The sequence below is a fragment of the Sarcophilus harrisii genome, chromosome 1, assembly GCF_902635505.1.
Source record: "Sarcophilus harrisii chromosome 1, mSarHar1.11, whole genome shotgun sequence".
NCBI classification, from domain to species: domain Eukaryota; kingdom Metazoa; phylum Chordata; class Mammalia; order Dasyuromorphia; family Dasyuridae; genus Sarcophilus; species Sarcophilus harrisii.
This window is the reverse complement of record NC_045426.1, coordinates 213,389,568-213,407,677: the sequence shown is the minus strand read 5'-3', so window position 1 is coordinate 213,407,677 and position 18,110 is coordinate 213,389,568. Positions and strand designations below refer to the sequence as shown.

General features: G+C 34.7%; 1 protein-coding gene across 1 annotated transcript in view; it reads right to left on the bottom strand.

Moving 5' to 3' along the window:
* Nucleotides 1-18,110, bottom strand: part of TMEFF1 (transmembrane protein with EGF like and two follistatin like domains 1) — a 137,556-nt gene that overhangs the window by 93,641 nt on the left and 25,805 nt on the right. Inside the window, exon 2 of the mRNA XM_031969184.1 lies at nt 7,525-7,634. Within this exon, the coding sequence (XP_031825044.1) occupies nt 7,525-7,634 (110 nt within the window). The remainder of the gene's footprint in view (nt 1-7,524; nt 7,635-18,110) is intronic.

Below are 18,110 nucleotides of genomic sequence, written 5' to 3'. Positions count from 1 at the left end.
TGAATTCACAGTGATGAGAGTGCAAAAGTAAAATAATTTTCTTATAAACATTGGAGGGGGAAGCTAGGTGGCGCAGTGGATAGAGCACCAGCCCTGAAGTCAGAAGGCCCTCAGTTCAAATCTGATCTCAGATACTTAACACTTTTTAGCTGTGTGACCCTAGGCAAGTCACGGAACCCTAATTGCCTCAACAACAACAACAACAAAAGTTGGAGTAACCCCAACCAATTTCACTGTAACTTGCTTATGAAATAAGTGTCTTTGTTAAGGGAGAAAATATGTAGAAAAGTGTTTATCATGATCCCTGGCATAATAATAATAATATTTATCATAAATAATAATAATAACAGCTAACATTTATATAGCACTTACTATGTGTCAGACGTGGTGCTTTACAAATTTATTACGTCATTTGATCGTCACAATATCCCTGGGAGATAGGTATTATTATTATCCCCATTATCAGATGAAGAAAATGAGGCAAATAAGTTAAGTAACATGCCGTGGGTCACACAGCTAGCAAGTGTCTGAGACTAGGAAACCAGATTTGAATTCGGGTGTTTCTGATGTCAGGCCCAGTGTCCTATCCATTGTCTAATCTAGCTGTCTCAAGTGTCTATCTCTTAGTAATTATTTATTTTATTTTAATTTTATGAAATAAAACAAGCATTTAGTAATAATGCCATACCCTAGACCAGTCCCCAGAAACAGAAAAGGATAGTTAGAAAATAGCAGAGTAGCATCTATGCTGTGTGATTGTATCTAAGGCCTTCTGCTTATGTACAGAGACAAAACACACATAAGCAAAGGGCAGGAGTTAATTGAATTTTTTTTAAGTGGCTTTCTCCAGATTCTTCCCTTATAGTCTAGTAGTATCATGGGAGCTTCTCTACAAGCACACATTTTGAGAAATCTGTAAAGGCAATGTGTGTAATTTATACCTGACAGGAGATCCTCTGTTGCTATAGGGTTGACTTTGTTTAAATGCCTATGGGCATTTATTCATTTGAAGATATAGGTTGTTATCATGTTTATCAGGTAGAAAGAAACTTACTCTTGTGCTTTGGCAATCACTCTAGTCAAGCATTTGTAAGTTCTTATTCTATATTCTGTAATCTCTTTATCCACTAACAATGAGAAAGGAAATCTGTTTAGAAGTTAGAGGTAAAAAAAAAAAAAAAAAATTATGCTTCAATCTGCATTCAGATTCCATCAGTTTTAGCAATACTAATAAGATCAAAAAAAAAAAAAATAGAAGGAATCAGAATACGGAATGAGGTAATAAAATTATCTCTTTGTGCAGACAATTTGAAGATATATGTGGAAAATCCCAAAGACTCAACTAAAAAGTTAGCTGAAACAATAATTTTAGTAAAGTATTAGGATATAAAGTAAATCCACATAAAACATCATCATTCCTATGTCATAAACAAAACTCTGCAAGAAGAAATAATAAAAAATGCTCCATTTGAAATACCTCTAGACAATATAAAATACCTGCCAAAAATCCAGGAGCTATATAAATAAAATGATAAAAACTTTATACAAATAAAATCAGATTTCAATAACTGGAGAAATTAATTGTTGATTAGTAGGCAGGATTAATATACTAAAAATGATGAAAAAAATAATGAAATTCATTTAGAAAAACAAAAAGTCAAAAATATCAAAGGAAATCATGAAAAACAGTAAAGGAAGGAAGTTTAGCAGTTCCAGATCTTAAATTATTATACATAACAATAATTATCAAAACTATCTCTACTGGCTAAGAAATAGAAAGATAGAGCAATGGAATGAGAAGACATACAATTTACAGCAAATAGCCATATTAGCTTTATATTTGACAAATATAAAAATTTAAGATTTTGGGATTAAAAACTTGACAAGTTGACACTCGTGGCTCTTTGGGAGTTATTCTCTATATTTCTACTATTAGAGCCTCTAGAGAAGAATATATTGGGAGAACAAACCTGAGATCTGACTTGTTTTGCTAGAAGATAAGGATAAACCAGGAAGGAATTATTTAGATAGGTCAAAGCTGAGAAGAAATATAAAATGTTTTATAACACTTAACAACCTCCTGGAAAAGCATAACAGTAGTTGTTATTACTGTTACTTGTTTAATTTTTTTTCTATCAAAGAAAAAAACCTATAGATCCTTTGTGTTTAGCATTTCTTTTGGGAAGAGAAAATAAATAGCTGTTCTGTACTTGATCCACATTTGAGTACCTTTTTACTCTCCTGTTTTGACTCTAGAATGAGTCAAAACTAAACTTTAACTGATCTCAAAGGATTCAAGGATGAGTCCAACACAACAACCACCTGACCTCTTCTTTTATGTGGTCAAACTTCTTCTAGGATTAAATCCAGTCCATCTGCAGGGATCCAGAGCTGAGAGTGTTCTCTAACTAAAGAGGGAGAAGCTGAAATTCTCTTAGCGCCTCTGAGCCTGGCAATGGCTCTTTTAAGCCTGCCTGTTTTTTTGAATTATCTCATGTAGCCCATTAGGATTCAAGATCAAGGTGAATAGATTGTCTGCTGGGTGAAGGGTATGCTCCAGCATTCACTATAGCCTCTGCCTAAGGAAGGAAGGCCCAAACTGGCCCCAGGTTCCTAGTTGGTTATGTCATTGAAGTTTTTCAATGATATGGCCATCTTCTACTCTTGGGCTGTGTTTTTTTGCATACTCTAGCTAACTTACCTGCAGTCCCATCATATTGTACCCAAACAACTGCCTCCTCTTCTTCCTCCCAATCAATAGAATACCTCTATGTTACTCAGGGAATAAGGGAGGGAAACTCCTCCTGCTGCAACAAACTGAGAATACCCTGAATCCATCTTGATTCTGTGACCACTCTTTACCTTTAACAATTTCACAAAGCTTCAGAGTGATTATTATACCTGGTCTCCAATGGCTCTCCAATTGGAGTTCTTTTTGGGGTCCTGTTCCAGGGAGGAATCTTGCTTAAAATTGTCCCTCTACATATCAATTTGAACATGGTTCAAGCTCCCTTTGAAGTGCAAGTTCCCTATGGCACACCATTCCCCTGTTCAACTATTAGCCAATTCCTGATTAGACTTCAGATACCACTCCCTAAATTCAAGGCTTTCAGTGGATTTATTGATTTCCCAAGGAAGGTCACTGTCTCTGATTTCCAAGGATGATCAGTTCTTGTTTATTATCAGTGTTATCCATGAGATTTACCCTGACATTCAGGATTTTGACTATCTTACAGTTTCTCATTCACATTCCTAAATACCGTCAAGTCAAAAATCTCCTCCATTGACCTAAGGGGACCAATTGCCATAAAGTCACTCCATTTTATTTGTGGCTTTAGCAAGATGAGGACTGCATGAACAGTACTCAGCTAGATGAACCTGAGTCCAGGTCATAATTAACTGAACATTAAACCTAGATGAACCTTTGGGAAGCAATCACCTTAGTACCTTAGCTGATGCTGGCTGCTCTTTGGGAGTCATTTTCTCTCTCTACATTTACAGAGCCTATTGGAAGAGAACTTCACAAAAGGATAAGCCCAATCTCTGGCCTGCTTTACCTGAAGATAATTGGTGGGAATTGTTTGAACAATGCAAAATTCTTAATCTGAAGTCCATGAACTTGTATATGTAAGTTTGCTGTTTTTTTTTTTTTAATTTGATATATTTCAATATGATTGGTTTCCTTTGTATTCCTCTGTGTTTTATGTTAGGTATGGGGAAAGCTTATTTTGAAGAGGGATCCATAGGCTTCAGACTGTCAAAGGTGTCTAGGATATAACAAGTTTATATTATGTAAGCTTCTCCTTCTCGGTGGGGTATGACACTTACACCCATGGCTGTGTTTCCTTGCCATCCCACATGCTTTTCTATCATGTATCCAGGAAGCATTAATAAGTACAAGATGAACTGTTTTTGAGACAGCTTTTTTCTGCTATGGGGTAGGAACTGCTATAGTAAATACTGTCATCCAGTCAAACATCTCCATAAGGTCCTAAATACAACCATTGCTTCAAGTAAAGATCTACAGCCTCAGCCACTGAAGAAATGTTCTGAAACTGCCAAACTTTGAGACTATATCCTGGCCTCTAAAGAGGGAATATGGGCCCTTATTGGTTAGGGGGTTAACTCCTGAGAAGTTAAGCTCATCCTTAGCACCATTTATAAAGCACAATAACAATCAAGAACTCCATCGTCTGTGTACATACATCCGCATGTGTGCATGTAGTTTTGACTCCCTGGGAGCCATAATTAGGGCTGGTTCTCATTAGCACTAAGTAGATTTGGAGTCTTATTGTAGGCCTTGTATTAGGTTGCTGTTGATGTTCTCTGGCTTTCTTCCAGATGCCAGCCCCTTGTCCCAGCCATTTGAAACAAAACCTGTCTCAGGGTCCTTGATCTCTACAGAGGCAATTTTTTTTCCTTTGGCTGAAAGTGTGAGCTGCTTCATGTTTATTGACTATAAGGATGTTCCTTGCATCATCCCTCTTGACTTCTGTGTTAAGGAAGGAAGGAAGGAAGGAAGGAAGGAAGGAAGGAAGGAAGGAAGGAAGGAAGAAAGGAAGGAAGGAAGGAAGGAAGGAAGGAAGGAAGGAAGGAAGGAAGGAAGGAAGGAAGGGGGAGAGGGAAGGAGGGAGGGAGAGAGGAAGGAAGGAAGGAAGGGGGAGAGGGAGAGAGGAAGGAAGGAAGAGAGGGAGGGAGAAGGAAGGATACATAGGTACCTATTATGTTGCAAGGAGCTGTGTTAAGTGCTTTACAAATATTATCTCATTTGAACCTCACCACAACCTCACCTCTTCATTTTGTAGATGAGGAAACTGAGGCAAACAGTAGTTAAATAACTTCCCCAGAGTCACATAGCTAATAAGTGTCTAGGACCACGTTTGAACTCGGGTCTTCCTGACTCCAGGTCCAATGCTCTATCTACCACATGCCATCTTGCTGCCTTGGACAGACCATGGTTTTAGGAGTTAAGGCTGACCAGGACCTCTAGCTTCCAGTCTGGTTTTTGTTTTACTTCTAAAATCATAGCATGAATGGAAAGGGATACAGGGAGGTATTGCAGCATGAAAATCTCTGAGAAAATCTGTGCTCTAGGCAAAGAATGAAAGGCTGGAATTTTTGATGATCCATTACTTGTTAATATTGCACCTTACTCTGGATAGTCTAGGACTGTTGCTGTGCCTCAATGGTTCATCTTTGAATTGAGCAGAGAGTAGGTCTATGATTTCATGCAAGTAGTGAACTCCCAGATGAAGAAACTCCCCCTACCAATGCAAACTGGCACCTCCTCTGGCATTATAGTATCAGAAGGTTGCCAGGAAGCACCAAAAGGTTTAAATGACTTATCCAAAATCACATAACCAGTATGCATCAGAGGTGGAATTTGAACTCAAACTTTTCTGGTTCTGAGCTCTAAACTGTCTCTCATATTATTTCTTTAATTTAATGAACCATTATACAGATTCTTTTTTTCCCTCCTTTTTGCCTAGCTATGTATTTTCATTATTTTTAACAGCCTTTTCTTTTTCCAAATACAAGCAAAAAATAGTTTTCAACACTCACCTTTGCAAAACCTTGTATTCCAAATTTTTCTCTCCTTAGCCCCCCCCATTCCCTCCCATAGACAACAAGCAATCCAATATAGGTTAAAATGAGCAATTTTCTAAGCATATTTCCATATTTGTGCTGCTGCATAAGAAAAATCAAATGAAAAGGTAAAAGAAAAAAATACAAGAAAACAAACCAACAACAACAAAAGTAAAAATATTATGACTTAACTATGCTTTGATCCACATTCATTATCTATAGTTCTCTGAATGTAGATGGCTCTTTCCATCATGTCTATTGGAATTGCCTTGAAATTCACTCATTTTAACTAATTAATAGGGCAGCTGAACAGGTAGAACACTAGATTTGCTGTAAAGAAGTTAAATTCAAATCTGGCATCAGATACTTACTAGCTATATGGCCCTGAGCAAATCACTTAGCCCTGTTTGCCTGTTTCCTCAACTGTACAAAGGGGATAATAACAACACCTACTGTGATGTTGTGAGAATCATTTGTAAATATGTATAGCCCAGTGCCTAGCATATAGGAGTATTATATAAATACTTATTCCTTTCCTCTTTCCCTGATCTATAGTTGAGTCAGCAAACTAGAAACTACAAGCCAAGTCCAGCCCCTACTTGTTTTTCTAGAGCCTGAGAATGGTTTTCATATTTTTAAATGCAATAATTTTTAAACTATGAAAATACAATTATTTTTAAACATATAACTATTCTTAGCTTATAGGTCATACAAAAACAGGCAATGGGGCAAATCTGGCCATAAGTTGCTGATCCTGAGCTAAAGTCTTTCCCTGTAATGTTTCTCACTATTTGAACTTGTTCTTCCCAAATTGTGATTCTACTTCCTCAAGATCATAAAAAAGTTTACTTTGCTCAATTAATTTGAAACCTAGTTTAGGGCCTCCTGGAGCTTCTGTAGCAAGTTTCTTCCATGTATCTATAAAAGCAATAATTCTTAGCCTTGCTTGTAGTTAGCAAAGGACTTCTGGTTATTTCTTCAACAGTATTATCTCTGCTATTCTAAACTGAAGATACTTTTAGACAGGATCCAGACAATAAACTTATTCTACCACAGAAAAAGAATTATTTTATCTCCCTATATGTTAGCCCCTTGAACTTTATTACAAGTGGGCAATAACTGAAGGGGAACTTGTCTTAGGACAATTTCTAGGTGAACCCCATAAAAAATGAAAATAAGACGATGATGATGATGATAACTTGTATTAAAGACATTTTTCTTCTTTTTTTAAAAATCAATTGCACATGTATTATTTATTTATTCTCACAATTGCTCTATACCAGGAAGCAGGGCAATGAAAGAAAGAAAGAAACATACCCAGTTTCCATTTACAGTCAAAAAGGCATCAAGTCTGTCAATCTATCCTCATAAGAAATGAGAAACTATGGTCATGTATACTTATTGTGTATCTAATTTATATTTTAATATATTTAACATCTACTGGTCATCCTGCCATCTGGGGGAGGGGGTGGGGTGAAGGAGGGGAAAAATTGGAACAAGAGGTTTGGCAATTGTCAATGCTGTAAAGTTACCCATACATATAACCTGTAAATAAAAGACTAGTAAATAAATAAATGAGAAACTAAACAAGAAGAGAAAAAAATGTTGCAGCTAAAGATGGCTAGTGAGCCTTCCTAGGAGAGTCAAATAAAGAAACTGGCAGAAGTGAGTTTTATTGTTCATCCAAAGGCAACAAGAATCACCATTTTGTGGGATATTTGGTACTTATCAGAATAACAGCTCATGTGCTAACTCCTATTGAAAGGAAAAAAGAGACAAAAATTGTACAAAGATCTCAATAATACTATATAATATAATAATATTAATATTATAAAAGTAATAGTATAATCAATGGCATACCTATAATATACATATCATTTAATTTTAAGTGAGTGGAAATAGCAAATGATAACTAAATAAAGGAGTTAATATTCTCACCTGAAATTGACATGCACATTTCAAGCCTTCTCCATCTTCTTTACAGAGTCCTCCATATTTACAAGTCGATTCATCACAAACTCTAACATCAGATTCCCTCACATTTAATTCTGAAATAGAGGGAAAAAATAACATTTTACCTATACTGATTAACTTATTTGATTTTCTCTCTTAGATTTGTGTCTGAATGGTCTTTATAAATGAACAAGCCTGAAATATGTTGTAGGTCACATTCATGTCTATAAAGTGGAAAAAGAAAACATAATAAAAAGTGAGTGGCAAATCAAAGCCTACTATAGTATTTACATTTTTCAAGTGCCCCCAAAAGAATATTTCATGATCAAGAAAAAACATGAAGAAAAATAGCCATAATTAGACCAAAGGTTAAAACCTTATGATTTAATAACTACATTATAAAGAATGTTAAAATTTTTAAAATACTTGATATACAACATTGCATTTGAAATTCGCAACAGTTCCACAGTTATGAGTACTCCCAGTGACTAACCAGTCACAAAGCCACCAAATTTCAGAGATAGGCTGTGGAACCAGACTTCCTGATTCTTGAGGTCCAGTAAGCCCTTCCCACTATATATACTTAACAATCTATTTCAATTCTAAACCCTGTGATTCAAATTATAAAAATCTCTAGAGCTTTTGCACTTAACGCTGCCAACATTTTTGAAGATTTTTTTTCCCTTACTATTTTTACCCTATGCTTTAGATTTGATTAGAAAATGAATAATTGATTCTGTCAGTGAGGAAGTTAACTCAAAAACTTTCAGAGCCAGAAAGGACCTTTGAAATAATAGAATAATAATTCTAGAGCTGGAAAGTATCTCAAAGTCCATCTATCTACTCCAGCTTTCTCATTTCACAGATGAGGAAACTGAGGACTGGGGAACTTAAGTAATTCTTCTAAAAATATGCTAGAAATCCTCACAGTAGCTTGTCGAGATGACATACTTATAGAATTAAAGAACCAGAACCTTAGAGAATATCTAGTTTAATATCTACTTTAATCTACTTATAAATTATAGAAGATGTAACTTGGGCATACAAATAGTATCACAGCTATTGGTGTTAATAGAATTAAGTTACCAGATCTCCTTAATTTGGATTCAATCCAATTTTTTTTAATTAGGCACCTACTATGTGAAAAATAGGATGTTAGGCACAGGGGAAAATGAAAACAAAAAAGTCTCCATCTCAGGAAGATTATGTTTTACTGTGGGGATAACATGTATAAATAGACATAAGGCAAATTGAGAGTAGAGAGTATTAATATGTAAAAGTGTCCAGAATTTTTTTGTATAAATGGTGCTACCTAAGTTGAACCTTGAAAGAAGGTAAAGAGTTTAAAAATCTCTTGAGAGGAAGGAGCCTACTCAAAGCCTGAAGGTAAGAGTCTATACAAAGATCCATAGATAACATAGAATATCAAGTTTGGTAACAGCCAGTTTATCTGGAATGTGTAGTATGCAAAGAGAGATCATATGAAATGTATCTGGAAAGATAGTCTGGAGCCTGATTCCTGAGGGCCTTAAATGCCTATATGAAATGTTTGTGTTTCCCTAAAGACAATTGGAAGCTACTTGAATTTTTTGAGCAGGAAAGCAACATGATTAGATCTGTACTTCAGGAAGACTGTTTTGACATTAATATGGAGGATGGATGGGAAAGGGAAGGGAATAGAAACCAATTAGGAGGTTATTGTGATAGTCCAGTAGAGAGGTAATAAGCATAGGAATTAAGACTATGTAAAATGTTATAAAGATAGAATTGCCAAGACTTGACAACTAGTTGGATATAGAGGGCGAGAGAGGGGGAAGGGTGAAGGACAACTTTTAGGTTATGAATTTAAGTGACTTCAGGATAAAATTTTAATTTGATTCATTAATTCAAACCTAACAAGGGAAATAAAATTAACCAAAATCTGAGCATCTTCTTGGGTAATTGTTTGATCAGTCTTCCTTTCTTATTACTAAATATCTTACTGACAAGACAGGTTAGGTAAAATATCATCTAGGGAATAAACACTATTATGAAGATGACAATAACTGGATTGACTGAGGGTCAGAAAGACTGTCAATTTTATTAGATGATGTTAAAAAATTTAAATCTCTTTAATTTTAGATTAAAAATTAAGAGATTAAAAATTTCTATAATCTTATTTTTGCAGAAAATTAGCAATTGAAAAGTTGAAGTAGTGTAATTGCTACTAAGATCCAAACAACAGCAACAAAAGGGAACATAGACTGTGCTTGACTTTGAGTAAATCATTGCTATTCTCTGAATTTTAGTTCCTTATCTGGAAAATAAAAGCACCCAACAAAGTCACTAAGCTGCATATGCCTTCTTTATATTGTGATTCTATATTCCAAAGAGATCCAAGAAAAAGAAAAAGAATTCATATGCACAAAAATATTTATAATAGCTCTTTTTATAGCATCAAAGAACTCGAAAGTAAAAAAATGTCCATCAATTGAGGAATTGACAGAGAAATTAAGGAATATAAATGTAATGCAATACTACTGTGCCTTAAGAAATGATAAAAAGGATAGTTTCAAAGAAACTTGAGAAAATTTGTCTGAATTGATGCAGAATAAAGTGGACAGAATCAAGAAATCAATTTATGTAATAACAGTAATATTGTAAATTCCAACTTTGAAAGACTTAAATACTCTAATCAATGCAATTACTAACTATGATGGCAAATGATGGATGATTCATGATATTCATCTCCTATCAGAGATATGATGGATTCAATGTACAGAATGTTACATATCTTTTTGGACATGGCATAGATAGGAATTTATTATGCTTATTTGTTACAAAGCAATTGAAAATGAGATAAAAAGTTTTTAAAAGTTTGTTATTTGGAAAAAATAATTAAAAAATAAAAGGAAGGGATTAGACTAGATAATGTCTAAGGTGCTTTCACTGTCTAAAATTCTATGATTAGACTTTGATAGTTTAAAAAAAAAAAAAAGAAAGAAACAAGAGTACTCTAGCCCTTTAATTTATTTCTTACTCCTGGATTTCAACACATAACTTCAAAAACTGAATCAGCTAGAACACTGTTCCACTCTATTCCATCTGTTCTGGTTGCATTTTGTTTCCTCCTACATCTCATCTGCTCTCATCATGTTAGGAAGATAATAATAGTAGTAGCTAGCATTTATATAAAATTTTAAGGTTTACAAAATACATAGATATGTATATGTATGCAATTATCTCATTTGATCCTTCTATAAGCTTGTGAAGTAAAAACTAAAATTCTGGTTTTATAGATGGAAAACTTGAAGCTAAAAGAATATACATGACTTGCTCAGGCTCAAACAGCTCTAGTAAATGCCTGAAGCAGGATTTGAACTTAGAACACCTGACTACAAGTCCAATACTCTAACCATTGTGACACCTCACTCCTGCAAAGTATCATGAGGATTCCATCATCTGTATTCACATTCCCAGGGGGAAGCAGCCAAGTATTCCACCTGGAGACTTGCCAGGAGAAAATCCAAAGAACTGGTATTTTGAATTTGACCAGTCAGCAAACAACACTGACTGTGTGTGTTCTCTGAACTAAACACTGTGGTAAATAAGACTGAGTCATAGAGGAAGCTGGAATCATAGTCCCTGTATTCTTCATAATATGAAAGATGATGGATGCACAAACAAAAAGAAGTACAAGTAAATATTACAAGACAAGTAAAAACAAATACAGCATCATTCCTCTTCTCCTAGTTTATTATTTCCTCATGATTTAGTTTTTTGCTTCTGCTTTTGATGTGTCTGATAGTGTTCCTTTTTGCTCTCTTCCCTCATTCCTTTTCTATTTCCTTGAGAAAGTCAGCAAAGAAGGAGTTCTTTGAGGGGAATGAGGAAAACTAATAGTGTATAATGTCCTTACATCTCTAGCTCATTTTACAGGTGAAGAAACTGAGGCAAACACTTGCCTAGAGTCATTCAGCTAGGAAGAGTTTAAGATCAGATTTATTCTCTGTGGTCCTGCCCCACACTCAGTCTTGGGCCCACTCCTTTTCTCTGAACACATATGTAGTTTTCCCTTCCACATCACAACTTTCGTCACTGTGGTTTTGATATATCCTGGATCATCATAAGAAATAAATGAGAATCTAGAGGGAGTTTTGCCTAAGTTGCAAACAATATGCAAAGCCCAGCAGAAAACACAGAAAAAGTTTAGAAAATCAGAAATATCACATAATATCAACATATTTTATCTTTTAATATAATAATAATTTAGTCTTCTTCTATAGTACAAAAGGAGCAAAAATTTTATATGGATTTTCCAGATTGCAGTGATGTTGCACCTCTAACCTTTGCAATGTAGTACTTCTTTTAGGTAAAACATACATTGAATGGTTCCCAATTACTTTCAAAGTTACACATTCAACCTCAAGGGAAATAATAAGTACTTCTGACTAACCTACCCCAGGTAGACTGAGGGAACTAGAAATAAGCTGAAAGTCAGACATAAGTTCTTCATTAGCCAAGTTAATGTACCATGAAAATGACTGTAGCTTAACTTGAGGAACAAAATTTACAGCATTTCCATTATTTCCTTCATCAGCAATCATCTGCTTTAAAGGTTTATACAACATTCTAGCACTTCCACTATGTAGGAATAAATATATGAGATGTCTATTACAGACATCTGTCATGGAAGTATTATGGGGTAGGTAGATTACCTTGACTTTTGAAATTCCTTCTATGCTGTGACAAATTTTATCTGTTATTAAAAGTTAATAGATAATACCTATTTTGGTAATAAATGTCTTTTTTCTCTATATGTAAAGCTACCATTGTGAACAAGTGAGCATTTATTGATGACCATATGTTAGGGATGTAGGACATACAGAAAAAGTTATGGTCCCTCCCTTCAAGTGGTTTATTGTTGGCAGTACAAACATGAAACAATTAATAAACAATACATAAAATATGATTGGCAGCTAAATTATGTGGAATAATCTATAGGTGCTATTGGAATTGTAGAATGGGAACAATTAGAAATGATTGAATTATTCTGAAAATCATTAATACTCAAATCAACTACAAAGGACCAAAAAGGAAGACATTATCCACCTGCAGAGAAAGAATTGATAAATATTAGTATGCTACTGTGGTTTTGTTCTGTGTGTGTGTGTGTGTGTGTGTGTGTGTGTGTGTGAGTGTGTGAAATGGTACAGAATGGAGATAGTTCAAAACTTAAAATATATCCAAGAAAATGGATATGGACTATCTCCTAGTGATTAAGAGTAATCAGTAGGGCCCAGGCCCTGGGGAAAATGGTATAGCACAAATTATAACAGAGTAAAAAAAGAAGTTTGCAAAATAACTATTATGATGGTAAAAATAATAATAGCACTTCTATAGTGGTTTAAGCTTTACAAAGTGCTTGATAAATCTTAGCTCATTTGATCCTCTAAGTCAATCCTATGTAATAGCTGCTATTATTATCTCAATTTTATAGATGAAGATATTGAATTTGAGAGAGAAATCAAGAGACAACCCAAAGATCACACAGTATATAATTGCTTGAGATAGGAATCTAATTAGGATCTTCCTAATTCCAAGTTCATTCCTCTCACCACCTGGCCACCTCTCAAATTCACTCCCCACAACCCACTTCCATTTCTAAAGATGACAGTACATTTCTTCCAGTCCCCTAGGTTTATAACTTTATTGTTACCTCAGACTCTTCATTCTCCCTCACCTCCACATATGTAATTAGTTGCCAATAACATCTCACACATCTACCCTTTTCCTTCTATTCCTTAGCCTACTTCCTTCCATTCATCTATTATTTTAATTCAGATCCTCAAGACTTCTTTCTCAAACTACTGTAATGGTCTTCCACTTGGTTTTCTCATCTCAAACTCTTCTCACTCTAATCCCTCTTCATCATGGCTTCCAAGGGAATTTTCCTAAAAGTAGTTCTAATTGTGTCACTCCCCAAGTTGGTAAATACCAATGATTTTCTGTTACCTTGAGGAAAAATGGAAACTCCTCCATTTGGCTTTAAAAATGGCTCACAGTCTGACTCCAAACCCATCTTTCTGGTCTCAATCTATATTGCTTCCCTTCCCACACTGTGTGACCATTCAAACAGGCTAGCCATGTCTTTGCCCTGACCAGCCCCCCAGTTCTGAGATACCTCCTTCCTCACATTAGCTCCAGACAATCTCAAACTTCTTTCAAAACACAGTCCAAGCATTACATTCCAAAGTCCTCTCTCACCAACTACTTTGTATTTACGTTTATCTTGTATTTATCCTGCACATGTATATTTATATATACATATGTTCTTATATGCATATATTCATACATATATGTATATCTGCGTTATGCAAGCATATACGAATGTTTGCACAAATACATTTATGTCACTTACCATATTTGTCATATTTATTTTACACATGTATATGCATAAATATACATAAATACTTGTGTGCATATATTCACACATATAGTTAAATCTGTATATATACACAAATGTACATATGTATATGTACACATATATATGTGTGTATATATTTATGTGCCCATCCCCTTGAGAGTAAGAACTGTCTAGTCTTTTGTCTTTCTATCCACAATACCTAACTCAGTACCTGCCACATAGTATTCATTTAATGAATACTTATTGGTTAATGGATACTAATTGATTATTTATTGTTCTAAGAAAGCACAGTTAATTATAATTATGATCCCCTACACTGGAAACTGAGCATCCAGGGTACAATGGTGCTTAGTAAGACATCTGAAATTTGCTTCAGCTGCTTACAGAATATGCTACAAGTAGGTATGGGAATTTTCTATGTTACACATGGAGTCACTGACAATAAAGACTTTGATGTTCCGAGTGAATACAAGCAAAAGATGTAGAGGAGACACATAGATTACATTAAAAAGAGGTGTTTTGATTAGACTTACCAAGGAAAAAGCATACAGGAGGAGATAATGATTAGTAATGTCAAATGCTTTAGGAGGTCAAGAAGGATGACAATGGACTAAAGACTGTCGAATTGGGCAATTAAGAGGTTGGTGCTGACCTTGGAGAGAGTGGTTTCACCTGAGTAGTGACATCAAAAGCCAGACTGGAAAGGATAAAGGTGAAAGGAAAGCAAGTAGAAGCAATAAATGCAGATAACTTTTTTCTAAATGAGTTTTTAAGCTGGGATATGGGCACTTACATTTTTAATATTTTCATAACTGAGTTTCAATATAATCACATATTTTATATGTAATACTGTGTCTTTTAGTTTAAAACTTTTAGAACATTTAAATTAATTAAATACATTTAAAAACACTACTCCAAAAAGGGATTTATAATCTTCACCAAGTTGCCATTGGGGTCCATGACACAAAAAGGTTGAGGATTTCTTTGTAGGAATTTAGTTGAGAAAGGGAGGAGAAAAAGAAAACGATAACTTGAGGGGATATTCTGATTTTGAGAGTGAGAGGCTGATGACTTTATGCAGTTCTGCCTCGCTGAAATCCTATTCACAGCCTTGTCATAACATCACCCTAGTGATGTCACTGGTGCTCTTCAAGAATGAAGAGTGAACAACAATTCCAACTCTGACTGCAAGCAAATAAAATTAGTGCAGATCCAAATGATCATCCATTTTTAATACATAGATATATGCATAGTAATAAAATACTTAAAATATTACAGTTTGTAAAAATATTAGATCTAGAAGAGGCCACAATTTGCTATAAGCAAGAAGAAATGGCTTCTCTTCCATCCAGTTCTCCATCAGTGAGTAACCAGGTGACTAGAGTAGTAGATGAGAAGTCTCTGACTCTAGGAAGGTACAAATGGAAAGCCAATGCAAGATAACCTCATTGCAGTCCCATATTCAAGCAAGCAGAAATTGTATATGATTCTAGAAAGATACAAAATTTAGGTAAGAGGCAATTCCTGCCTTCATAGAACTCACAGATGGAAGGAGGAAATGATACTAACATATCTTTCATTGAGTGCTATAATGTTCTCCCTAAAGTCTTTTCTTCTGAAGGTTAAACATATCTAAGTCTTTCAAAAGCTCTTCACAAATAGTCTTTGTGAATGTATCCAAACACACTGGAACTGATATTATCACCATGTTAAATAATGGGCCAAGTTTTCAGAGTAAGTGAATGGCAGTGCCAGCATTTAAGTCCAATTTTCTTTTTTTTTCCTTTTAATTGTATTTCATTTTCCCTAATACATGCAAAGATAGTTTTCAATATTCACTTTTGCAAAATCTTATGTTCCTAATTTTTCTCCCTTTCTTCCTCCCTCCCTTCTCCCCAAGAAAGGAAGCAGTTCTATATAGGTATTAAACATGTGTAATTCTGTTAAATATATTTTCCATATTCATGAAACTTCACCAAAAAAAGTCAGATCAAACGGGGAAAAAATAAGCAAAGAGCCAACAACAACAACAACAACAAAAATGATAAAAAAAATACTACACTGTGATCCACATTCAATCTTCACAATTCTCTTTCTGGTACTTTCCATCCCAAGTCTATTAGAATTGCCTTGAATCATCTCATTGTTGAAAAGAGCTAAATCTGTCACAGTTGATCATTATATAATCTTGTTGCTGTGTACAAGGTTCTCTTGGTTCTGCTTATTTCACTTAGCATCAGTTCATGTAAGTTTTTCCAAGCTTTTCTGAAATCAGCCCACTCATCATTTCTTATGGAACAGTAATATTATATTAAATATATATATATATATATATATACACACACACACACATATGTATCTCAAAACTTCTTCAACCATTGCCAGATTGATGGGCATCCACTCAATTTCCAGTTCCTTGACACTATAAAAAGGGCTGCTACAAACACCTTTGCACATGTGGGTTCTTTTCCCTCTTTTAAGATTTCTTTGGGATATAGACCCAATAGACACAGTGCTAGATCAAGGAGTATATAGTTTTATAGTTTTTTGGGTTCATCAGAATGATTAGATCACTTCGCAATTCCACCAACAATGCATTAGTGTCCCAGTTTTCCACATCCCCTCCAACATTCAATATTATCTTTTTCTGTCATCTTAGCCAATCTGAGAAGTGGTATGTACCTCAGAGTTGTCTTAATTTGCATTGCTCTAATCCATGGTGATTTACAGCATTTTTTTCATGTGACTAGTTAGATAAGCCCAACTTTCTTAATGTTTTCTTTCTCTCATGGGAATCCAAGAGCCTTCTAGTCCTAGCATGTCTTTAGCTCATGCTAAAAATGAATACAACTAGATCCCAATTAATATGAATTATGAATCCCCTCAAGTGGTCTCATGAATTTGAATTTGTGTAGCATATGTCCATTGGGCTGAAACCAATTGCCATATTTTACATAATTATAATTTTGAATATGTTGTTAGTAATTTTCTCAGTTATGTCCAACTTCTTGGCAAAGATACTTAAGTAGTTTGCCTTTTTTTTCCAGCTCATTTATGCAGATGAAAAAACTGAAGCAAACAGGGTGAAGTCATTTGCCCAGGGTCACACAGCTAGTAATTGTCTGAGGCTGGATTTGAACTCAGGAAGAGGAGTCTTCCTGACCCCAGGTCCAACATTCTATCCACTGCTTTACCAAGCTGCTCTAATTTTGAATAATATGAATTTAAATACATGCAGTTATTTTAGAGACTCATTTGTACTAATCAGGATATGGCTGCAGAGCCTCCCATCCCTTTAAAACAGAAGTTCTTAACCATTTTTTGTTTCACAAGCACTTAAATCGTCCATTGAAGCCTATGACTTGATCCATAAAATAAACACATAGAATTAGAAAGAAAACCAATTATATTGAAATAAAGTTTCAAAAATGCAAATTTTTCAAAAGGTCACCTCTTGCTTTAAAGGAAAATCTTCTTTCTGAATTCACCTTCACCTCAAGCCATTATTAAATAGCATCAATTAAGACTTTGGCTTCTGCTAACTCTATATATGTGTATGTATATTATGATGTTGTATTGTGCCTGTGTATATGTATACATGCATATATATGTATATATATGTATATATACATATATCTCAAATGATAATTATATACCTAAGATATATATATACTATACTATATATATTGTATATTTAAATTTTATATACTATATATGATTAATATTTATATTAATACAAATAATATTGGAAAAACATTGAAATTGAAAGGCTTACAGTTAGGGAAACAAAATGTGAGTAATAGATGTTTTTTGCTAGTAGCCTGGGAGAGACTGAATAGGCTTTCTCCCTTTACTCTTTGTCAATATATTGAACAAGAAGAGTACCTAGAAAAGACTATCTAAGTAAGTCTAAGTCCTGCTTTTCAGCTAAGCAGATATTGGGAGGGTGGGTTGAGGGAGGGAGAGGAGAAAGCAAAAGTTCCCACAATTTACCATGGGTCTCACTCAAACTAGTACCAAGTTCATGGTCAGGGTTGGGGGGAGGCAGTTAGCATTAGAATGTCCCTCAGTTTCGGATCACTATCATCAACAGCAGAAACTTGCAAATGTCCCAGAATGTAGGGGCTTCAAGGTTGTGAAGGAAGGCCCAGTATGGTACTGTTCT